This window comes from Acomys russatus, chromosome 19 (genome assembly GCF_903995435.1).
Source record: "Acomys russatus chromosome 19, mAcoRus1.1, whole genome shotgun sequence".
In the NCBI taxonomy this organism is placed as follows: Eukaryota; Metazoa; Chordata; class Mammalia; order Rodentia; family Muridae; genus Acomys; species Acomys russatus.
The window spans coordinates 41,388,642-41,413,150 of NC_067155.1; the positions used below are offsets into that span (position 1 = coordinate 41,388,642).

At 48.7% G+C, this 24,509-nt stretch overlaps 1 protein-coding gene across 1 annotated transcript; it reads left to right on the forward strand.

The window, feature by feature from the left end:
• Window positions 1–377: 377 nt before the first annotated feature.
• On the forward strand, window positions 378–3,184 carry Ccl24 (C-C motif chemokine ligand 24). Its single transcript, XM_051161320.1, has 3 exons — window positions 378–605; window positions 823–940; window positions 3,003–3,184. The coding sequence occupies exons 1-3, from the start codon at window positions 536–538 to the stop codon at window positions 3,169–3,171; spliced, it is 357 nt and encodes a 118-aa protein (XP_051017277.1). The 5' UTR covers window positions 378–535; the 3' UTR covers window positions 3,172–3,184.
• The last annotated feature ends 21,325 nt before the right edge of the window (window positions 3,185–24,509 follow it).

The window sequence follows — 24,509 nt, forward strand, 5'->3', positions numbered from 1 at the left end:
GGATCAATAGATGGTTGGATAGTAGATATATGGACTGATAGACCAATGGGAGAATGGATGGACAGGTAGATAGATGGATGAATGGATGGATGGAAGAAAGGCAGATAGGGAAGACTCTTCCCATTTGTGCATCTACAAAAACTGAAGCTCAGAAAACCAAGTAACTTACCCAGGATCCCACACGATAAGCAGCAGAGCCAAGTCATCCAAAACATTTGCCCTTGGCCTTGGCCTAGGCAGGATGACAGCCCTCTCCCGGCTCTTTCTTGCTGGACTCCCCCTTAAATAATCCCTGACTCAGCTGGACAAGAAATTGGCAATAACTTCCACCTTTTTGGACCACAGAATACTCATGATTTTCGAGGAAGTCTGTGGGGGAGAGGGAGGGGGGAACAGCAGTGTTTGCATCTCTTGAACTGTCCATATAAAGGCCAGTGGGAGGGAAGTTGGGGTGTCCAGAAAACATCCTCATAGCTTTAGGCCCTTTTTCCTGCACCCCAGCTTTGAGCTCTGAGCAGTGCCGGATCTCCAGGACATGGCAGGACCCGCCACAGTCATCGCCAGCCTTTTTCTGGTAGCCTGTACGTGCTGCGTCTTTCTCACAGGTGAGACTTCTGGGCCCAGCCTGGGGCTGCTGGTAGCAAAAGCTCCTGAGGGCAAGGCGGGTTTGGCATACTGGAGGGTAAAGGAACCGAGAAGCCTGGGTTTGGGGAAGGCCCTAGGGCTCTGACCTCCTGGGGTATAACAGGCTCTGTGAGTGTGGGTAAGAAAGGGCCTATGGCAGGCTGGGTGCTGACTCTGCTTTTCTCTCTCTCCTTTCAGACTCTGTGATCATTCCTTCTTCTTGCTGCATGTCCTTTGTTGCCAAGAAAATTCCAGAAAACCGAGTGATTAGCTACCAGTTGGCCAGCGGCAGCGTCTGTCCCAAGGCAGGGGTGATGTGAGTATATATAACTCAAGAACCTCCAGGGTCCCTGGGGAAGTTCAGCGGTTGGGCATCTCTGAAGATGGCACTAGACCTCTCTGGACTTCAGATTCCTCACCCATAAGACTAGTGGGAAGCAGGGCAGTGAGGTAGACCAGTTGGTAGAGTGCTTGCTTAGAATATATAAAGCCCTGGATTGCATCCCCAACATCATGTGACAACCAGGACATGATGGTATAGACCATCATTCCAACACTCAGGAGGCTGAGAACATCCACCAAGCACCAAATGGAAGCTAGGCATTGTTCATGGAAGGAAATACAGGACATGACATTAGCCTAACTTATCTTCTCAACAATTCCATAAGACAATGCTGGAAAGCTTGCTTGGAATCCCCCAGTGAGGGGCTGGGTGTGTGGCTCAGTGGTAGAGCACCTGCCTAGAATCCCCCAGTGATGGGCTGAGGGTGTGGCTCAGTGGTAGAGCACCTGCCTAGAATCCCCCAGTGATGGGCTGAGGGTGTGGCTCAGTGGTAGAGCACCTGCCTAGAATCCCCCAGTGATGGGCTGGGGGTATGGCTCAGTGGTAGAGCACCTGCCTAGAATCCCCCAGTGAGGAGCTGGGATGTGGATCAGCAGTACAGTACTTTTCTAACATGCACAAAGCCCTGGGTTTCATCCTCAGCATGGCAAACCCAAAAGCAATCATAGAGAGCACATGGGACTTTTCCCATTTTACTGAAGGCAGTTGAGGCTCAGTGAGAACCAGTGGCTCAAGGTCACGTGACCAACCAGGCCTCTAGCTTCCACACGGCTTCACAGCCACCTCTTCACTTGAGGTAACAGGCATGAAGTCGTGTCTCAAGCAAGGGTGCACAGGAAATGACATGCTAATGTCCCCCCAGCTGGCATCAGATCGTTCCAGGCATAGAAGGGGGTATCCCAGGCTCCCCTCTCAGCTATAGCATGCCCAATAGCCATGTTTCCATGCATAGTGTGCGCTGGTGACACTTGCCTTTTAAGATGCATGTGCATGTTTGTGTGCCTGCCTGTGGAGGACAGAGGCCCATCTTGGCTGAAATCAAGCATGCTGTGCACCTTCTTCAAGATAAGGGTCTTTTGCTGGGTGTGGTGCTGCACACCTTTAAACCCAGCGCTTGGGAGGCAGAGGCAGGCAGATCGCTGCTGTGAGTTTGAGTGGCCTACAAAGCGAGTCCAGGACAGTCAAGATAACATAGAGAAACCCTGTCTCAAAAAACAAAACAAAACAAAAAAGATTTGTGTGTGTGTTTGTGTGTGTGTGTGTGTGTGCGTGTGTGTGTGCGCGCGCGTGTGTGTACACATGCATGCATGCTACAACACATGCATGGAGGGTCAGAACCTTGTGGGTCCCAGAAATAGAACTCAGGATGTCAAGCTTGGTGACAAGCCCTTTTTATCTGTCGAGCCATCTCTCTGGCCTACTCACCAACCCAGAACTCAGCAAGTAGTCTAGGCTGGCTGGCAAGCCTCAGGGATCCACCTGTCTCTGCCTCCCCAGTGCTGGGATTACAAGATTTAATTTGATTTGTTTTTCAAGCAAGACAGGGTTTCTCTGTGTAGCCTTGCCTGTCCTGGAACTAGCTCTATAGACCAGGCTGGCCTGGAACTTACAGAGATCCACCTGCCTCTGCCTCCTGAGTGCTGGAATCAAAGGCGTGCGCCACCACCTCCTGGCCATGCCTAGATTTTTTTTTAAAAAGTGGGTTGAGGATTGAGCTTGGATTCCCACAGTTGCAAGGCAGACGTTTTACCCACTGAGCTGCTTGCTCAGCTCAGTTTCCCCACTACAGATAGAGACCAAATCTCTTCCATCACATCCAGCATTATAATTCAAAAGCAGGACCTCCTCTGCCTCACAGGGAGGCCACAGAAAGAGTGTGGCATCTCCACACCCCTCTGCCCTTCTGTCCCCCAGAATGCACAGGGGCGAACAGCTGAGACTCCAGGTTCCTCACTCTCACTTACTCATGAAGGGAAAGTTAGTCCCAGGACCTTGTCAGGCCTCAAACTAAAACCCCTGTTGCTCTTCCCTGCAGCTTCATCACCAAGAAGGGCTATAAACTCTGTGGTGACCCCAAGTTGCCATGGGTTCAGAAGTACATACGAAATCTGGATGCCAAGAGAAACCGGACTTCTGCACGTGCAAGGGCACTGGGCACCAGGTTTTCCATCCAGAGTCGCCGTGGCAACAACACAGAGGTTTAGTCCCCTCTCCTCTGTCCCTAAACTTGGACATGGGTATTGACGCCTTGCCAGGCTGCTTTGGACTCAGCACACCAGCTCGAATGAGGCCTGAGTTCATTTTCCTATTCTTAGCATTCCTTTTAGGGAGTGTGTTTATTCTGTGAGAACCCAGGGGAGCTCCAAGCGTGCCAGAGTTCTGGTGTTTCCTGTGTTGAGTGAGAAGGTTCCAGAAAGATGGCATCAGCCATACTGTGTTCTCCTCTTGTGTGGTTCGAAGGCTTCATCAGAGCCCAGGAGCATAAGACCGGAGTACATGCAGGTGTACCTTGCTTGCAGGTGTACCTTGCTTGCAGGTGTACCTACCTTGCTTGCAGGTGTACCTTGCTTGCAGTTGGCTTCCATGAGGTCCTTGTCTTGTGGTGGGGCCTGAGGGTTGTTTGTCTGTCCACATGTGGGTGAAGATCTGTCAACAGTAGTAACTTCCAAGCATGTTGGGTGGGTGGGTGGGGGTATTCCAGGAAGGTCCCACATCCAGAACTTTGAACAAATAAAAAAACTCAGTTGAAATGGAAGACTCAATGGCAGCGTTTTTAAACTAATTAGCCTTTGTAAAGAAGGGGATGGAGGGGCCTGGGGTTGTAGCTTAGTTGGTCGTGTGCTTGGCTAGCATGCACAGGTCATACAGTTTCAACCACAGCAATGCAAAATGGTGGTGCATGGTGGTGCATGCCTGTGATCCTAGCACTCAGGAGATACAGGCAAGAAGATCGGAGGTTCAAGGTTAGCCAGACATGGTGGCTCATACCTTTAATCCCAGCCCTCAGGAGGCAGAGAAAGGAGGATCTCTGTGAGTTTGAGGCCAGCCTGGTCTACATGGCAAGCTCCAGGACAACCAGGGCTACATAGAGAAACCTTCTCTCAAACCTCCTTGCCTGCAAAAAAAAAAAAAAAAAAAAAAAAAGTACAAGGCTATATAGCTACATAGCCAGCCTGCCTATATGAGACTGTCAAGAAGGGAAAGGCATCTTTAGCTACATAGCTAGTTCGAGGCCAGCCTAGGATACATAGGACTTTGTCATGGAGGAATAAAGGAAGGAAGAAAGAATGGAAGGAAAGATAGAGCGAGGAAATGGGGGAGAAGGGACAAGAAGGGGAGAGGCAAACACATATAAATTCAGCAGTTACAAGGCTGAATGAAGCAAGAGGATCATGAGTTCAAGACTAGCCTGGACTATGGAGCAAGACATTACCTAAAATAATGATGATGATGATGATGATGATAATTCTAACTTTAAAAGGGATCTAGAAGCCAAGATGGAGGGCCCAGCCAACAGAGTTTAATTCCTTTATGAGCATCTAATTTCAAGGTGTTCCTCTTGGTGACATGGCTTGCTCCTTGCAGCTTTGAGGGACAAGAAGTTTATATGCCTTTAGTACTGGACTCTTCCCTACACATTGGTGAAGGGAAGACAGGGTGGGAACAGAGGGAAGAAACCAATCCCAGGTTTTTTTTTTTTCTCCCCTTATTGTGTGAGATACAGTGGGGTACATCAAGAGCATAGATATGGTCACTATTCTTAATAAGCCAAGTAAAACGTGACGTTTCCCATGGAGGTGGCTGTCCTCGGCCTGTTCTCAACTCTTGGAGAACAGGATCGACTATGAGAAAAGCAGGTGTGCTCCAGAGAGGTTCCTGGGCTACATATCCAGGGCGGGGAAGGAATGAGAGCTCCAGGAATGCTGTCATGCATGGCCTTTGGCCTTTACTGATACCCTGGAATAAAGATCAAAAGGGCTTGAGATGTAGCTCAGTGGGAGAGCACCTGCCTAGAATCCCCCAGTGAGAAAGTAGGGTGTGGCTCAGTGGTAGAGCCCCTGCCTAGAACCACCCAGGGAGGGGCTGGGGGTGTGGCTCAGTGGTAGAGCACCTGCCTAGAATCCCCCAGTGAGGGGCTGGGGTGTGGCTTAGTGGTACAGCACCTGCCTAGAACCACCCAGTGAGGGGCTAGGATGTGGCTCAGTGGTAGAGCACCTGCCTAGAATCCCCCAGTGAGGGGCTGGGGTGTGGCTCAGTGGCAGAGCACCTGCCTAGAATCCCCCAGTGAGGGGCTGGGGTGTGGCTCAGTGGTAGAGCACCTGCCTAAAATCCCCCAGTGAGGGGCTGGGGGTGTGGCTCAGTGGCAGAGCACCTGCCTAGAATGCCCCAGTGAGGGGCTGGGGGTGTGGCTCAGTGGCAGAGCACCTGCCTAGAATCCCCCAGTGAGGGGCTGGGGTGTGGCTCAGTGGTAGAGCACCTGCCTAGAACCCCCCAGTGAGGGGCTGAGGGCGTGGCTCAGTGGTAGAACACCTGCCTAGAGTCCTCCAGTGAGGGGCTGGGGTCATAAGCCACCCAAGAGCTCAACCAAAGTCGTGTAGTTGGGACAAAGACTCAGAAAGTTTCAAGGCATCTAGGTCTTTTTGTAAAACACTCCTTACCTCCATCTCTTAGAAAATTCTGAAAGTTCTGCGGCCAGAAACTGAGGTCCGAGACTACATACATGTTCACTTATACATACATACATACATACATATATACATAGATCTTCTGATGGTCCACATCCCCCCACAACACAATGCTTTTAATGATTATTTGAGAATTTCATACAATGCACCTTGATCAAACCTGCTTCCCATTCCTCCCAGGGTCACCCTCCCACCCTTGTGCCCTCCTAGCACAGTCTCCATCTTTAATATGACACGTCATCTTTTTCTCTTCCAAAGGCCTAGGGCCGCGCACAGGCACACGTTCTCTGCCACTGAGCTCTATATCCAGCCCCTTCTTATTCTGCCTTTGTAAAATTTGCGATGACATCTCACTAAGTTTCCCACGCTGACCTTGAACTCAAGAGTCTCCCATTTCCATCTCCGCAGGAAAAGTCGGTGTTCTGGGCTGCGTAACATCTAACCTCTCTGAGCGTCAGGGTTACTCCTCTGCAAAATGAGGGTAAGACCTTTTCACTTTGCCGTTTCCCCCAAAGTACAAACCTAAAGCGTTCAAATGGGATATGGGAAGCAGAGCAGGGGGAGGTGGCTCAGGGAGCAGGGGCAGGAGAACAGGGTAGGGGTTCTAAAAGGTCATGGGTCAGCTGGCAAAGCCCTTGTGGAGATCAATCTCAAGAACTCACACACAAGCCGGGCATGCTGGTGGCGCATGCCTTTAATCCCAGCACTCGGGAGGCAGAGGCAGGTGGATCACTGTGAGTTCGAGGCCAGACTGGTCTACAAAGGGAGTCCAGGACAGCCAGGGCTACACAGAGAAACCCTGTCTCAATGTAGAGACAAAACCAATGCCATTTTGTGTGCAGGGCCTGAGAACCTGACATGTCCACCCTCCACCCCCGTAACCTGGAGTTCCTCATGAGTTTCAGACTTGCAGCTAGCAACCTTTCCTAGGAGCTTGCACCTAGGCCAACCAATCAGAGCTACAAGTCACTGTGGGCCCTGGTCCCCCCAGCCAATCAGCTTAAAGGGCAACATTCCTGTACCCCTTAAACCTATCATGTAACATCAAGACTTTGAAATGGCATGGAAACACTCCCCCCGCCCCCCTGCAATTTTTTCCTTTAAAAACCCTGTTCCCCTACCACTAGGGGCCGCCATCTTCTCTACTCATGGGGGTAGGGAGTGGGGGCATGGGGGTGGGGGTGGGGGTAGGGTTGGGGGTTGAGAGGGGTGACTGTGGGGTGGGGGTGAGCCTGATTGTCTAGGTTCTGAGCTTGATTAATAAATGAGACTCTGTGATTTGCATCTGGCTGGTTCCTGGTGGTCTTTGGGGGTTTTACAACTTGGGCTTTACATAGAAAAACAAACAAAACAAAACAAAAAAGCTGCCTTGGTCCTGGTGTCTGTTCACAGCAATAGAAACCCTAACTAAGACAGGACCTGAGACTAAATTCCACATTCACAAAAAATTCCAGCGTCCACATAAAAAGCCAGGTATGGTTGGGAATGCCTGCAGCCTGTGTTGGAGCAGAGGGAGGCCGATCTAGCTGAGTAACCAGCTAGACAGAAGGGTGAGCTAGGGTTCAGGGAGAGATCGTCTCTTAATGGAATAAGGTAGAGAAAAAAGAGGAACTCTATGTCCTCCTACGGACTCTACATAGTCACATTCTTATGTGTGCACCACCCATTCATGAGCATGCAACACACACACACATGCACATACATACGCGCACACACACGCTTGCACACGCATACACACATACACGCACGCACACGCACTAATACATGCACACACACACACACAGTAAGCGGGAGAGCGACTGAGGAAGACACCAGATGTATAGCCCCCACACGTGTGCACTTGTGCATACACGTGCTCACACATGAGCAAATATGTATATACAATAAATAAATAACAAAAATAAAAAGAAGGCACGATGTGGCTGAAGGCAGTGTTCAGCCTAGCAGGCATGGACTGAGGGCCACCCCCTCAGGCTTAGCCCTCACTTCTGAGCGTGCTGTTGATCTGTGTCAGCTGGGTGACAGGGAAGAGTGATTTTCCATTGTCCAGAAGAAAAACAAAGAGTCCCGAGCTAATGAATTGAAAAGGCAGTCCTAAGAAGGAGAAGCACAAACAGCCAGAAAACACATGGAAAAAAAAAAGTATCCAGTATCTTTATTTAGCCACCAAGGAACGGAAAATCAAAACACTGAGATTCCATCTCAGTCTCACCAGAGCGGTTCTCCCTGGGGAACAACTCGGGGCTGGAGAGACGGCTTAGCTGGCTAAGAGCACTTGCTGCTCTTCTGGAGGACCTGGGTTCTGTTCCCAGTGTCCACTCCAGGTGACTTACAACCTTCCTTGATTCCAGTTCCGGGGAATCTGATGCCTTCTTGTGGCCTCCACAGGTACCAGGCACAGACGTGGTGTATAGACATACAGGTAGGCAAAACACCTATATACACCACATAAAGTAATAAAATAAAGTTTAAAAGTAGTTTACATCCACATGTATACCTAGAGGGTTTTATTGAGTTGACTGACATGTGGAGACCAGAGGACAGCTTGTAGAAGTTGGTTTTTCTCCTTCTACCATGTAGGTCTCAGGGACCAAACTCAGGTTGTCAGCCTTCGCAGCAACCCACTTTACTTTCTGAGCCGTGTCACTGGACCCTTGGCTTTAAAAAAAGAATGAAATTACGTCTATTTTGGGGATGGATGAAACTGAACATCATTATGGAAAATGAAATCAGCCAGACTCAGGTGAAAAGCTTGTGTGTTTTCTTTCATTCAAAGAATCCATGCCTACGTTTAAACATATATATGTTTGACCCCTATAGGCACATAGGGAGTGGCAGTGTTAGGAGGTGTGGCCTTGATAGAGTGGGTGTGGCCCTGTTGGAGGAAGTGTGTCACTACACACACTGTGTAGCCTTAGCTGTCCTGGACTTGCTTTGTAGACCAGGCTGGCCTTGAACTCACAGCGATCCACCTGCTTCCAAAGTCTGTCTTTAAGCAAGTAGCACACACCTGTAATCCTAAGGTATGAGCGGCTGAAGTAAGAGGATCTTGAGGGTCAAGTGCACCCTGAGCTACATAGTTTAACCATACTCAACAAAGGGTCAGTGTAAGAGCCAGGTGTGGTGATGCACACCTTTAATCCCAGCACATGGGAGGCAGAGGCAGGCAGATCTCTGTGAGTTCGAGGCCAGAACTCACAGGAAGTCCAGGACAGCCAAGGTTACACAGAGAAACCCTGTTTCGGGAGTTTGGGGGGGGGCAGGTCAGTGTATAGACTGGGCTGCCCTTTCCTCTGTGCTGTGCTTGTGCTTTGAATGTGAGGTAGCCAACAGACAAAGACACAGACAGACAGACAGACACACACACACACACAACCCCACCCCTGCTCATGTATGGTTGGTGGTAGTTTGGGGAGACTCATGAAGACTTTGGGAGGTTGAGCCTAACTGGAGGAAGAAGGTCAATGGAGGGCGGGCCTTCCAGATCACAGTGGGGACCCACTTCCTCTCCTGTCTTTGATTTTTTTTTTTTTTTTGACACATTACATACCTATTGCTTTTCCAGAGGACCCAAGTTCAATTCCCAGAATCCACTTCTGGAGGCTCACAGCTTCCTGTAACTCCAGCTCCAGGGGAATCTGGCGCTATCTTCTGGATTCCATAGGCAACTACACTCACATGCACATACTTACACACAGACATACACATAATTAAAGAAAAGCAAAACAGTGGACCGTGGTGGTGCACACCTTTAATCCCAGCAGAGGCATAGGCAGGTGGATATCTGTGAGTTCAAGGCCAGACTGGTCTATAACACTAGTCCAGGACAGCTAAGGCTACAAAGGAAAACCCTGTCATGAAACCCCCCCCCCAAAAATAAATAAAAATAAATAAATAAATAAATAAGCTAGGCAAAGTGAGAGACTCCTTTAATCCCAGCACTCAGGAGGCAGAAGCAGGTAGATCTCTGTGAGTTAGAGGTCAGCCTGGTCAACATAGTAAGTTCTGAGCTAACCAGGGCTACAAAGTGAGACCCTATATAAAAACAATAAAATGAATCCTTAAAGTTCTTGTTTCCAAATACAGGCACACTGAGGGGTCTCAGTGTTTCAACATATGAATTCGAGGGATGAAAATACACTTGAGTCTGTAACACATGGGCCATAGGAAGAGAGCCTGGGCACGTGATCTGCTCTATTCCAGTCCCATGACCATGATGACAGAAGAATTTTAGAAGGGTACCATGGCAGCAGACGTTCAACTGGCCGGCCAGACCTTGGGGAACATCCCTGATGGGATGTTCTGAGAGGTCCATACAAATGTAGTCAGATCCCAGCCAGGAGCCTGGAGGGTATGACAGGGACTTGGACCATAGGGGAGGGGGCAGCTGGGAACCAAATAGGACCCAGAGGGGCTGAAACAAAGGGTATGCTCGGGACTGGGGGTGTAGCACTAGGCTCTGGGTTGGATCTCCTGCACCAAAAAACAAGGAGAAGAGTAAAAGAAAAGAGGAAATCCTCCAAGCCCTGGGCACAGTGTTGTGCACGAGTACCGAGAAGGTAGATTCCAGCAGAAGTCCCCTTGCTCAGAGGGGATCCTTGTGTTTCATAAAAGAAACACCAGTGATCACTAACCACACAGGGAGGACAGTGATTGACAGAACCACAGCCAAACCAGGGAACTTAGCCACACATGTAATCCCATCACTTGGGAGGGGTAGGGGGAAGATCATAGTTTAAAGTCAACCCATTAGACAATGAGATTCTAGTAAGTCAAAGGCTGTACTGGAGAGGTGGCAAAGGTAACTGCAGTCAAGCCAGATGACCCGAGTTCAAGTCCCAGGACTGACCTGGGGGGAGAGAACTGACTCTGAAAGTTGTCCTCTGATTCACAGATGCACTCCGTACAATATTCACACCCTAACCCTGACAACATACACACACACACACACACACACATATATGTATATGTATACACACACACACACATATATATACTATATACACACATGCATATATATGTTTTTTTCAAGACAAAGTTTCTCTGTGAGTAGCCCTAGCTGTCCTAGACTCACTTTGTAGTCCAGGCTGGCCTCAAACTCACAGTGATCCACCTACCTCTGCCTCCCAAGTGCTGGGATCAAAGGTGTGCACCACCACTGCCCAGCTGGAGGGTATTTTTGAGATGTATCTATACTAGGTTAAACCGTGTCCTTCAGAGCTCATTGTCCACTCAAAACCCAAGAGAAATGGGACAAATGGAATCTTTGCAGGGGGATTCTTCAAGCAGAAGAGAAGCTTTGTCTAGGTCCTGGGACCTGGATCTGCCAAGCAAGTGCCCTCCTTCTGAGCCACATCACCAGCTAAGAGGTCTTGACTTGAGTTCCAAGGGTCACCTGGACCACAGTGACTGCAGCAGCCAAGGCAAATCCTAAAGAGTAGAGTGGAGTCTGGGATCTGGGACCCAGTTCAGCCCCTCACTGGGGTCTTTTAGGGAGTTTCTCTGTGGCTGAGATGTGAGGCCCCAGGTCCTCCCTGGGGGCTCTAGGCAAGCATTCCAGCATGATGCCACCTCTCCAGTCTTTTTAATTTGTTTTATTTTGAGACAGAGGCTCATAATGTAGCCCAGGGCCAACATCAGATTTGTGATCCTCCTGACTCAGCCCCCCCGAGGGCTAAGATAATAGGTACGCAACACCACACCAACCTGTATTTTAACCCAATTTTTAGAAGTCGGTTTCTCTGTCTAGCCCTGGCTGCCCTGGAATTCACTTTGTAGACCAGGCTGGCCTCGGACTCGGAGATTCACCTGCCTCTGCCTCCCGAGTGCTGGGATTACAGGCGGGTGCCCCCACCACCTGGCTGGATTTTTAGGAGAATGTAAAAGGGTATGGTTATGCGATAGCTACCCTGAGCTAGGATAGACTACGTGGTGAGTCCCCTTGTCACTGGAAACAGCCAAAATAGCCGAGATGACTATAAGGGAGGTGGTTCGAGAAGGGTTGAACCTGGGCGTGGAAAGATGGCTCACAGATTAATAGCAAGAACCGCTCTTGCAGAGGACCCGAGTTCAGTTCCCAGCACCCACCCCAGGTGGCTAAGACCATCTGTAACTCCAGAGATCACCGCGTTCTTCTGGTCTCCAAGGCACCTGCGCTCACAAGTACATCCCACCTCCCCACACACATGCAAAGAATGGCGTATGCCTTTCATCCCAGCACTCGGGAGGCAGAGGGAGGCAGATTTCTGAGTTCTAGAACCAGCCTGGTCTATAGGGCAAATTCCAGAACAGCCAAGGATACACAGAGAAACCCTGTCTTGAAAAACAAGAAAAAGAAGAAGGAGGAGGAGGAGGAGGAGGAAGAGAAGGAGGAGGAGGAGTTGAGTCAATCAATATGCACTGTCCCACCTAAAGTAGACTTGGTGGTGAACATCAGGCCTCAGGATGCTATGGTAGCAGGATCACAAGCTTGAGTCCAGCCTGGGCTACATAGACAAACGATATCTAAAAAGAAAAATCCAGAAGGTTCACAAAATTATGTTCAGAAGCCCAGCATCCTGTGTGGAACAAGGACTTCTGCTGTGGGAAAGATTAAGCTTTGTCACAGGTGGAAGCAGTCTTGGCGGGCTTTACCCTTGGGGCACCCCATGAATACCTTGTGACAGACTGAGTGGAGCCATCCTGGGCCTGGAATTCAGGAAGCAGACCTGGGAACCCCAACTGGGCTATTGTTTTTCTAATCGACCCTCAACGGAGAAGGAGACCACCCTTCCCATGCGACTCAGGCAGGTGGGGAGGAGAGAACAACAAGTTCAGCCCTGGCTTGGGCGTGTGTGGAGCAGCAAACAGGCCGGACCGGCACGTGGGCCAGAGAGACACCTAAGGACCTGTCCCGTGGAACGGATACTGGAAGGTTCACTCTTTTGTCCCTTTAACCTTTTTTCCTTCTTGTGTAAGCTAGTTGGGTTGTATAATAAAGTTTAATTGTTAAGAAAGAGAGCCAACAGTTATTCAGGTCATTTCTCCAGAATATGACTTCATTTTCTCTGCTTCTATTTTCAGATAAGAAAGCGTTGACTTGGCTGATAAGTACAGATTCTCAGCGGCACCCCTCTGCCTCTCGGGACATATTTGTAAGTTGTCTATTTCCTTCTCTTAGGAAGCAAATTGTTTTCCAGAAAGCTCCTTTGGGGCCTCGGAGCTTTACTCAGTCAGTAAAACCATTTGCCTTAGAACATAAGGGCATGAGATAGGTCCCCAGAACCCATGGTTTCTTTCCTTTTTGGAGGGGGAAGGTGGGGAGGTTTGAGGCAGAGTTTCTCTGTGTAGCCCTGACTGTCCTAGAACTCAGAGATCCACCTGCCTCTGCCTTCTGAGTGCTGGGATTAAAGGTGTGCGCCACCGCTATGCAGCCAGAAGCTGTTTTCAAAAGAGTCAGCCTTGATGGCATGCATTTGAAACCCCAACATTGGAGAGGTGGAGACTAGCATATCCTTGGGGCTCACTGGCTAACCATCCTGGCTTAATTGACAAGCTTTAAACTCCAGTGATATATCTTGCCCCCACCCCCCACAAACAAACAAAACAAGAAAACTTGAGGGGCAGGAGATCAGTGGTTAAGAGCACTTACTGTCTTCTACAGGATCTGAATTCAGTTTTCAGGACCCACATTGAGTGACTTACAATTATCTGTAATTCTAATTCCTGGGGGTCCAATACCCTCTTCTGGTGTCTCTCTCTCTCTCTCTCTCTCTCTGTGTGTGTGTGTGTGTCTTTGTCTCTCTCTCTCTCTCTTACACACACACACACACACACACACCTTTGTTTTCAACCATAAATTTCTCTGGAATGTTCTCCAGGGACTGTACAGACTCCCAGAAGACAAGACAGGAGGAATTCAGAAAACATCTATAAAGGACCCAGGTCAATGTACCATGAAGACTCTCTCTCTCTGAGTCCCACTGTTCTCCTGGCCTTCTTCCTCGATGTCCACCTTGGAGTTACCACACGTATGTAGCTGGTCCTCCTCCCCTCTCCCCCTGATGCTCCTCTCCCTGCCAGGAGCACCTCCCTGTTTTCAGGTGGGAGTGACTGGTTCAAGCCCTGCTGCCTCTATCACAGCCAGAAGATGACCCCGTGGAACTGGGTGCAGGAGTTCACCAAAAGCAGCTGCTTCTATAAGAGCATGGTGTGAGTGATGCTAGGTCCTGCTGCATCCAGCTTATCATTGGGTGGGGCCTGGGTGGGTGGCTGCAGTGACAGACTGGACATGGGGAGAGGAATCTGGGAAGAAGGTGTCCCAGTTTTGTTTCTTGTCTTTTTTTTGGGGGGGGGGGAGAGCCTTGATCAAAGCAATTTAAGAGAGAAATTCCAGGTTCTAATCTGTTCTGGTTTGCTTTCTGTTGCTATGAAAAATATTATGACCAAAAACAACTTGGGGAGGAGGTTTGTTTCGGGTCACACTCTATTATTGCTGAGGGAAGTTGGATTTTTTTTTCCTTTTTCTTACAGGGTTTCTCTGTGTAGCCTTGGCCATCCTGGACTCACTTTGTAGACCAGGCTGGCCTCGAACTCACAGCAATCCGCCTGCCTCTGCCTCCCGAGTGCTGGGATTAAAGGCGTGCGCCACCACGCCCGGCTCGGATTTTTTTTTTTTCAAGACAGGGTTTTTCTGTGTAGCCCTGGCTGTCCTAGACTCACTTTGTAGACCATGCTGGTCTCAAACTCACAGAGATTGCCATATGGGTTCTGGGAATTGAACCTGGGTCCTTTGGAAGAACAGCCAGAGCTCTTAACCACTGAGCCATCTCTCTAGCCCCCTTCTTTTTGGTCTTTTGAGACAGGGTTTCTCTGTGTAACAGCCTTGCCTGTCCTAGACTTGCTTTGTGGACCAGGCTGCCCTCGAACTCACAGATATCCACCTGCCTCTGCCTCTCAAGGGCTGGAGTTAAAGATGTGCACCATCATACCCAGCTAGGAAGTTGGATCTTAAGGCAGGAATGGAAGAAGAGAATGCGAAAGGATGCTACATACTGGGCTTGCTCTGTGACCCATGTTCTCTGCTAGCTTTGTACACAGCCCAGGCCCACCAGCCTAGCAATGTGCCTGGGCCCTTCCATGTTGATCATCAAAGAAGACAATTCTTCACAGACGTGGCCACAGGTCAATCTTTTTTTGTTTTGTTTTGTTTTTTGGTTTTGGTTTTTCGAGACAGGGTTTCTCTGTGGTCAGTTTAAGTTCTCCTCAGCCGCAGTACAGCCAGTCCCTAGAGAAGAAAACCTTGGGCTCTTTTTCCCCTTCCTTCAATCCTGATCGGTTGCCTGAGCCATCAGCTCTGGTCACCCAAGAGATAAAGTGAACTAGAAGGACATCCACATTCCAATACCAGAGAATCTACCCCGGACCCTCTCCTGAGCACCAGCCGGGCATTAACAACAAAAGACCCTGTCTCAAAATAATCATGTCCAAGCTGGAGAGATAGCTTAGAGATGAAGAGGACTGACTACTCTTCCAGAGGTCCTGAGTTCAATTCCCAGAAACCACATGGTGGCTCACAAGCATCTACAGTGTAATCTAATGCTCTCTTCGGGCCTGCGGGTGTACATACAGGCAGAGCACTGTATACATAATAAATAAATAAATCTTTTAAAAAATCATGACCAAAAATAAATAAATAAATAAAAAATCATGACCATAAGATGATGATGACAGATTATAATGATTTAAACGATGAAATAGGAAGGTTAACTTTGCCCTCCAGATGTGTACACACAGGCACAAATACCTGCATATGTACATGCATGCAACACACACACACAGCGTCTCTCAATCAAACCTAGAGCTTACCAATAATGCCTTGCTCTGGGAAATCCCTTCTAAGCACCTTCTATGTCTGGAATCCTAGGCAGGCCACCCTGTCCATTTGGACTTACATGAGCACAAGAACAACAGCAATTTTAAAAAAAAACTGACCCTGGGCTGGAGAGATGGCTGAGTGGTTAAGAGCACTGTCTGCTCTTCCAGAGGTCATGAGTTCAATACCCAGCAAATTGCTTACATAATAAATAAATCTTTAAAAAAGAAACTGACCCGCAAACCACAAAGAATTTTAATACTACCAGTTTCTTAAACCCATGAACATGGGGCATCTTCCATTTGTTTGTACTTTCATCAACAGCCTTTACCAGCAGTGAGCAATGGCTATTCTAACTAGGCTGGAAGGAAGTTGGCTAAGATCCTGAGGTGTTGGAGTTGCCCTGGTAACAGGTATTGAGATTAGAACTTGCATATAAGGCCTCGGTGGTGGTGCACGCCTTTAATTCCAGCATATGTCTGTGAACAAGCAAACTATGGGAGGTGGAGGCAGAAGGATCAGGAGTTCAAGGCCACACTAGCCCACCCTAGACCCAGGGTCAAAAACCCAAACCAAACCAAACGAACATGCCTGGGGATGGCCAGCATGCAGGAAGCCCTGTCCTATTTCCGAAATAGGACACAATGGATGTGCTGCCTGGTGCGACTAGGGAGGTAGAGGCAGGAGGACCAAGAGCTCAATGCCATGGTTGCTGGAGAGACAATTTAGCAATTAAGAGTGCTTCCTTTTGGAGAAGAGATCTCGGCGCGCGCGCGCGCGCGCGCACGCACACGATCATCAGTCACTCCAGTTCCAGGGCAACTGATACCCTCTTCTGACCTCTGCAGGCACCAGGCATGCATGTGGCGACCATACAGAGATCATACGAGCAAAACAATCACATAAAGAAACAAACACGTAAAAGGGAAAAAAGTTCAAAGTCATCCTCAGCTACATACAGAGTTTGAGACCATCCTGAGCTACATGACACCCTAACTTGAAAACCGAATAGTTAAAAAAAAAAAAAAAAAACAAAAAAAACGAACAGGAGGGCCCAGAGACGTGGCTCATCAGTGAAAAGCATGCACTGCTCTTCTCTCGCACCTGAGTCCAGATTCCATTCCAGCACCCGCAGCAGGTGGCTTATAGCTACCTTTAACTCCAGCTTTTACCAACACCTCCTTCTGGCTTCTGCAGACATCTGCACTCACATACATATTAATGAAAAAAAATTTTAAAAAATATTCACGGGACATGGAGAAAACTTATACCAACTAGAAGCTTCTTCTCTATTGGGCTGGCTTTCATAGCACTAGAATGTGCTGTGCAGCCTCCTGGGGAGGAAAAGTTATCACTGCTCACCCAGCTGTGAATCTGCTTTTTTTTGGTTTGGTTTGGTTTTTTAACGAGACAGGGTTTCTCTGTGTAGCCTTGACTGTCCTGGACTCACTTTGTAGACCAGGCTGGCCGCAAACTCACAGCGATCCGCCTGCCTCTGGCTCCCGAGTGCTGGGATTAAAGGCGTGTGCCACCACTGCCTGACAAAGATTTATTTATTTATTATTATGCATACAGTGTTCCACCTGCATGTACACCTGCAGGCCGGAAGAGGGAGGGCATCAGATCACATTCTAGATGGTCGTGAGCCACCATGTGGTTGCTGGGAATTGAACTCAGGACCTCTGGAAGAGCAGCCGGTGCTCTTAACCTCTGAGCCATCTCTCCAGCTGCCCAGCTGTGAATCTGGTGAACAGCAATAACGCTGCCCAGGCAAAGTAAGGTATGCCCGTGGGTGCAATAGTGGCATAAATGTCGCGAGGGTAACCAGTCACCTGCTTGGATTTAAAACCTACTGCACTGTAAGAAACACGTGCCCGGTACTGTTGACATGGCCCTAGAGGTAAATATACTACTGCAAAATGGACATAATATCAAACTGCCTTCTAAATAAACCAAGCCCTCTCTCTACCCCTAGGTTAGCGCAGCTCTCGGGTCTTACCAGAGAAGTATCTTTGTGCAGTGGATGGCGGTTTATGCAGAAACTCATACCTGCTCAAAGTGCGGGGAATAAGCATCAATGGAGGGATCAGCCACAAATGGGGCCTTTATATCACACCCTCCTTCCCAGAGGTCAGGAGCCACTGCGGGAGAAGAGGGGTAATCTAAGAGCCAAAGATCGGGAGGAGCCAGACTGAAACGGCAGGACCAAGGGAGTCATGAGCCCACGTCACGGCACCTGCAGTTGCCTGCACACGATCCCTTAAGCACGAAGTGGGGCGAGGTTCAGAGGCCCCTTACCCATAACTGAGCAACAATGGACAGTTGGTGGCTTATTTGGATCGTGGTCAGCGTTGGGTCTCAAGGAAATCTGGGACAACTCTCATTCAGTATTTCCCACCCCACCCCCTATTCTAAACCTCTCCCCGGCAGGGGCTGCGCTTTCACTTCTCCCCACCCTACACCCCCTCCATTTCCCTTTCCTATGTAAACTCAGCCACTTTGGCTATGTAGTCTCTTTGCCTCTTGGTTCCTGTTTGGCTCTGCTCATAGATTTCTCTTGGTCTGTTTGCCCCGCCCCCTTTCTCACTCCTCCCCCTCCCCCCACCCCACCGTTTCTCTCTCATGGCCATGTTCAGTCTGGACTCTTCCAGATGCCTCTGGCTGTTTTCTCCCTCATATCTATAATAAACCTCCTCAACCATACCTTGCAGCCACCAGTCAGGACTGGTAAATATATCATATATAGAATTACAGTGAAAAACTCTTCTTGCTGGTAATGCCCATCAACCCATGTTATAGGATGGATCTGAAATGTCCCCCGTGGACTGTGTGATCAGCAGCCTCAGAATGTAGCCGCTACATAGGCCTTCCCCGCTGCCATGATGGACTGTCTTCTCCAGAACTGTAAGCCAAAACAAACCCTTCCTTAAGTGGCTTTTGTCCGCAACTTTGCTAAAGCCAGGAGAAAAGTAACTAAAATGACAGAAGCTGGGCAATGAGCATCCAATCAGATGGACCCAAGTCCTCAGTAAATATAATATGCCCAGGATACAAGAGAGAAATATTTGGGGAATCTGGTGCTGGGGGCTGGAGAGATGGCTCAATGGTTAAGAATACTGCCTGTTCTTCCAGAGGTCCTGAGTTCAATTCCCAGCAACCCCATGATGGCTCACAACCATCTATAATGTGATCTGATGCCCTCTTCTGGTATCCAGGTGTCCATGCAAATAGAGCACTCATATACAATAAATAATAAAAATTGGAAGAAAAAAAAAAAAGAGCTCAGGAGGCAGAGGCAGGCGAATCGCTGTGAGTTCAAGGCCAGCCTGGTCTACAAAGCGAGTCCAGGACAGCCAAGGCTACACAGAGAAACCTTGTCTCAGGAAAAAAAAAAAAAAAAAAGAATTGGTGCTGGGCATCATGGTAGAGACTTGAAATCCCAGCACTTGGGCAATGGAGGCAGAAGAATCAGAAGTTCAAGGTCATTGTCAGCCACATAGTGAATTTGAACCCAGCTTGGCTATATGAGACCCCCAAACCCCCAACCCAAACCCAAGGATCAGCTGAATGTGGCTAGCTCCCTAGAGAAACTGACGGATCTTCCTTTCTGCCCTCCACCTCCTTGCTCCATTTGGTAATGACATTGTCTCCTCCATTAGGAATCCATTAGTTCAGCTGGGTCTGGCTCGAGGAGTCCATTAAGGCTCCCCTGGGCGTAGCCAGGCGTCTATCCAGTGCATTAGAGCAGAGACAGGGCTGGCAGGGAGGCCCTTTGGGCTGGCTCAGCAGCTGCCTTCCCAGGCTGAGGTCTGTTGTTGCCTCATCTATTTTCAACTAGCAAACCCAGGGGTTCGGTTGAGAGAGTCTCTACATCAGCACAGCCTGGTTTCCACAGTCTGTGTGCTATGAAAGAAACGCTGCTGCCACGGATAAGCAGCTTCTTATGTCTTCCTTTGTTTTCCGTGGTTTTTTGAAACAAAGTTTGACTATGTACCTCCGGCTAACACAGAATTCATCATACAGACTAGGCTGGCCTCCAACTTACTAAAATCCTCCTGCCTCTACTTCCCTAGTCCAGAGGTTACAGGTGTATACCACCAACCCTAGTTCATGTGGGGACACTAGGCAATCGTGTACTAGCTGAGCTAATGAGCTCTGTGCCCTCTTCCGGCATGCAGGCGTTACAAGCAGGCAGAACACTCTATACGTAAATAAATACATCTAAAGTAAATAAATAAATCTAAATAAATAAATAAATAAATAAATCTTTAAAAAACAAAAGGTGGCGCACACCTTTAATCCCAGCACTTGGGAGACAGAGGTTGGTAGAGCTCTGTGAGTTCAAGGTCAAACTGGTCTACATATTGAGTTCCAGGCTAGACAGAGCTACATAGTCTCTCTCTCTCTCTCTCTCTCTCTCTTTCTCTCTCTCTCTCTCTCTCTCTCTCTCTCTCTCACACACACACACACACACACACACACACACACACACACACACCAAGAAAACCTGTCAATAGTCATGGGTGGAGAGAACTTAGGGGAGCCCTCTCCTGTGTTAAACCATTGGCTGCTGCTGAATTCTAGGGGAGGTTTAAACGAGATGGGAAAACAGGTTCTTGAGGAGAACTGCTACTTAGTATTGGCCTGAAAGGGTTAACTAAGGATTCCAGGGAAGAAGCTCAGGGGCTGCCCCTCCTGAAAGGGTTGGGTAGCTCTGGCTCTGCTCCCAGAAGTCTTGGCAGTAATTCCTTGTGAACTCCTTGATAAAGTTAAACAGTTATTGGTTCAAGGTGAGGGAAGGCTTATAGTTATCTTCTTTCTTGTCTGTGAAATTTTCTCCCTTGACTGATTCCCAGAACGTGTTTAGTCTAATAGGTATGGGAACCAAGTTTGTTATTGGTAATATTAATGAACACTAATGTTATGCGCCAAGCCAGAAATATGCTACTTTAGAAATGTATAAAAGTTGTGCTCAAGAAATAAACCGTTGCTATTTGCCACCAGAGCAATAGTCCGCCCGTTTCTTAAGGCTACTCGCCACCAGAGCAGTAGTCCGCCTGCTTAAGGCTACTCGCCACCAGAGCAATAGTCCGCCTGCTTAAGGCTACTTGCCACCTGAGCAGTAGCCCGCCTGTTTCAAGACGTTCGCGGAGCTGGTCTCCGTCAGGTTCTGAGTGAGCTGCACTACTTATTCTAAGGGCTGGGATCCCAGGGATGGACTAAAAGGAGAAAGGATCCAGAACTGGTGCTGCACACCTTGACTCCCAGCACCCACGAAGCAGAGGCAGGCAGATCTACATATCATGTTCCAGGCCAGCCAGGCCACACACTGAGGGCCTGTGTCTAAATGAGGGGAAGGGGCTTGGTACGGCATTTCATGTCTGAAATCCCAGCCCTTGGCAAGTAGGGGCAGAAGGACGAATTCAAGCTCATCCTTGGTTAGCCCGTTTGAGGCCAGCCTGGGCTACATGAAGCCTTACCCCAAAACATACAAATAAACAAACAAATGAGAAGAGAAAATAAGCTAAGCGCAAGCATTCCTCTCTGTTTCCAGCCGTCGACCTTAATGCGGCCAGCTGCCTCAGACCCCTGATGCTCCCCCATGACAGACTGTACCTCTTTAAACTGTGAGCCAAAGCAAATCCTTCGGTGATGGCTGCTCTTGGCTGTAACTTGGCTATACCTGCAATTAACTGAAAACCCAAGTCGCTGGGCATACCTGTGAGGGGGTTTTCAGTTAATTGGATCATTTGAAATAGGAAGGCCCACCTTAAATCCAGGTCACTTAAGGTCAGAAACCCCACCCTCAAGCTGGGCCACACCTTCTTGAGGCAGCTTAAGTAAAGGACAAAGAGGAAAGAAACGCTTTTCGCCTGCTTGCCCTGCACTCTTGATTTGTTGGCACTAGAGCCTACTGCTTCTGGATTCCAGCATATAGTGTAGCTGAGAGAGCAAGCCTCGTGGACTTCCCTAAATTGCTCTTGTCAAGTATTTTGTTACAAGAGAAAAAGTTACAAATAAAGGAATATATCAGGCATTCAAGGCTAGATGAGGCCTTTAATCCCCGCACTCTCTGGAGGAAGAGGCAGGCAAATCTCTGAATTCAAGGCTAGCCTGGTCTACAAAACGAGTCCAGGACAGGCAAGGCTACACAGAGAGACCCTGGCTACATTAGGTCCTAGGTATGGACTTCCCATTCTGGTGTTAGTGGCTTCCTAAGAAGACACAAGAGATTTGCGCTAACATGCTCACGCCGTGTGATGCTACGCACTGTGTTGTAACTGACCGAGAATACCCTCTTCAGTGCCGGCACTTTATAGCGGACCTTCCAGCCTCTACATTTATGAGGAATAAGCTTTGCTGTGTCTGTTTCACAGCCCCTGATATTCTGCTATATGACCAGAAAACACGCTAAGATAGAGCCATCCATCCTAACATTATTTCCTACAATCCACTAGGTGACTGAGGTGGAGATGGCTAAACACCCATTTCACAGATGAGAAAGTTGAGGGTCATGGATGTTAAATACACACACTTTTGGGGGGGGTGGGGGGGGGAGGGTGTGGTTTTGAGACAGGGTTTCTCCTGGCTGTCCTGCACTCACTTTGTAGACCAGGCTGGCCTCGAATTATAGCGATCCGCCTGCCTCTGCCTCCCCAAGTGCTGAGATTAAAGGCGTGCGTCACCATGCCCTGCCTCGGGTGCTTGTTTTATGGAACACCTGCGTCTAAATCACTGTTCTGTTGCTGGGAAGAGACACCATGACTATGGCAACTTTGATAAAAGAAAGCAGTTAAGAGCCGGGCGTGGTGGCGCACGCCTTTAATCCCAGCACTCGGGAGGCAGAGGCAGGTGGATTGCTGTGAGTTCGAGGCCAGCCTGGTCTACAAAGTGAGTCCAGGATGGCCAAGGCTACACAGAGAAACCCTGTCTCGAAAACAAACAAACAAAAACAAAAACAAAAACAAAAAGAAAGAAAGCAAGCAGTTAAACTGGGGCTTGCTTACAGTTCAGAGGATGCCATCACGCCCAGCCCACAGAAATGATGCCAGCAGTGGGCCCCAGGTTAGCCCATTCCAAAGTCTGTGCTGCCCCCACTTACATAGCCTCACTCATCTGAGCCATGGCTAGTGTACTTATCCACGGGAAAGTTCCAGATTCAACATCTTCCTTGTCTTCTACCAAAGCCTGAAGTTTTTTTTGTTTGTTTTTCAAGACAAGGTTTCTCTGTGTAGCCTTCACTGCCCTGGACTCACTTTGTAGACCAGGCTGGCCTCAAACTCACATCGATCTGCCTGCCTCTGCCTCCCAAGGACTGGGATTCAAGGTGTGCGCCACTACCACCCGGCGCCTGAAGCTCTTTTAAGAGAAGGCAAAACCAATCAAGTATGGTGGTGGCCATCCATGAAGCTGAGGCAGGAGGATAGTGAGTTCAAAAGCACCTCGGACTACAGAGTGCCCTGTAAAGGCAGAGAAAGACAGGGCTGGCATCTTTCTAGTCCTCCACCTTTGACGACACCAGAAGTAGCTATCTACTGCCACCTACTGGTCACTTTTTATAAAACCTGTTAATCTGTGTGGTGTGGTTGCTTTTGCCTGCAATCTCAGCATGTAGGAGGATGAGGCAGGGAGATCCTGTGTTTGAAGCCAGTTTGGACTATACACCTAATACCAGGCTAACCTTGGATACATAGGAAGATCCTGTCAAAAAGTATGGAAAGAAAGAAGTAGGAAAAGAAGAAATGGACATTTAAAACAATATTTGTTTGAGATGGGGTCTTATTCTTTTGCCTAGCCTGGCCCAGAACTTATGATCCTCTTGATTCCACTTTCTGGCAACTAGAATTTAGGCATGTGCCATCATGATTAGTGAATATTCCACCACAGAAACCAGTGCCACAATATTATTAGCTTCTATGTAAGAACCCTTCAGGCAACATGTTCTACTGATGAACCAAGCCCCCAGCCCCTCACTGGGAGATTCAAGCAGGTGCTCTACCACTGAGCCACACCCCAGCCCCTCACTGGGGGATTCTAGGCAGGTGCTCTACCACTGAGCCACACCCCAGCCCCTCACTGGGGGATTCTAGGCAGGTGCTCTACCATTGAGCCACACCCAGCCCCTCACTGGGGGATTCTAAGAATTTCTCCAGCTCTGGGCTACATCACCATGCTTCTTTTTATGTTTAAACTGAGGGTTCCACTAAGTTGCTCAGGATGGCCTTGAACTTACTCTCTACCCCAGCTCTTCGACTCTACTATCTCTTGTCTCAGCTGTATGAGTACCCGGACCATTAGGACATATAACCTGGATTTTTCCCCTAATTTTTAAAAAAAATTACATTTATTGGCCAGATATAGTAGCGCATACCTTTAATCCCAGCTCTAGGGAGGCAGAGGCGAGCGCATCTCTGAATTCAAGGCCAGCCTGGTCTACAAAAAGAGTTCCAGGACGGTTAAGGCTACACCAAGAAACCCTGTCTTGAGCACATACCCCCAACCACTTGTTTGTTAGGAGACAGAGGATGTTCAAATAAGGCCCAAGCTCTGCAAATGCAGAAGACGGAGGCCATATAAACAACCCATAAGGGGTTGGCCTCTCCAAGGAACGGTGAATGCTTGTGGGGTTTAGCACAGCTGTCCACTCACTGGGATGCTGAATTTGTCTGTGTCTGGGCACCAGCTGTCTGTCCTGGGTTGGGGGAGGGGAAACGCTGCAGGGTAGCCAGTGTTGTCTTATCGTTGTTAACCGTGCTGTGAGGTTCCTTTGGATGATCATTTCTGCTTAAGCTATTTCACCTTTCGTTTTGAAATCCTTCCCTTTTACGGAGAAAATGTGACTGCTGTGAAGATCCTTGTAAGGAAAGCTCCTTCGCTCCCTTTTCCTTTAAGTGACAAATCTGGGTGACTGAAGGTGTGAAGTTTTTTTTTTTTTTTTTTTTTTTTTGGTTTTTCGAGACAGGGTTTCTCTGTGTAGCCTTGGCCATCCTGGACTCACTTGTGA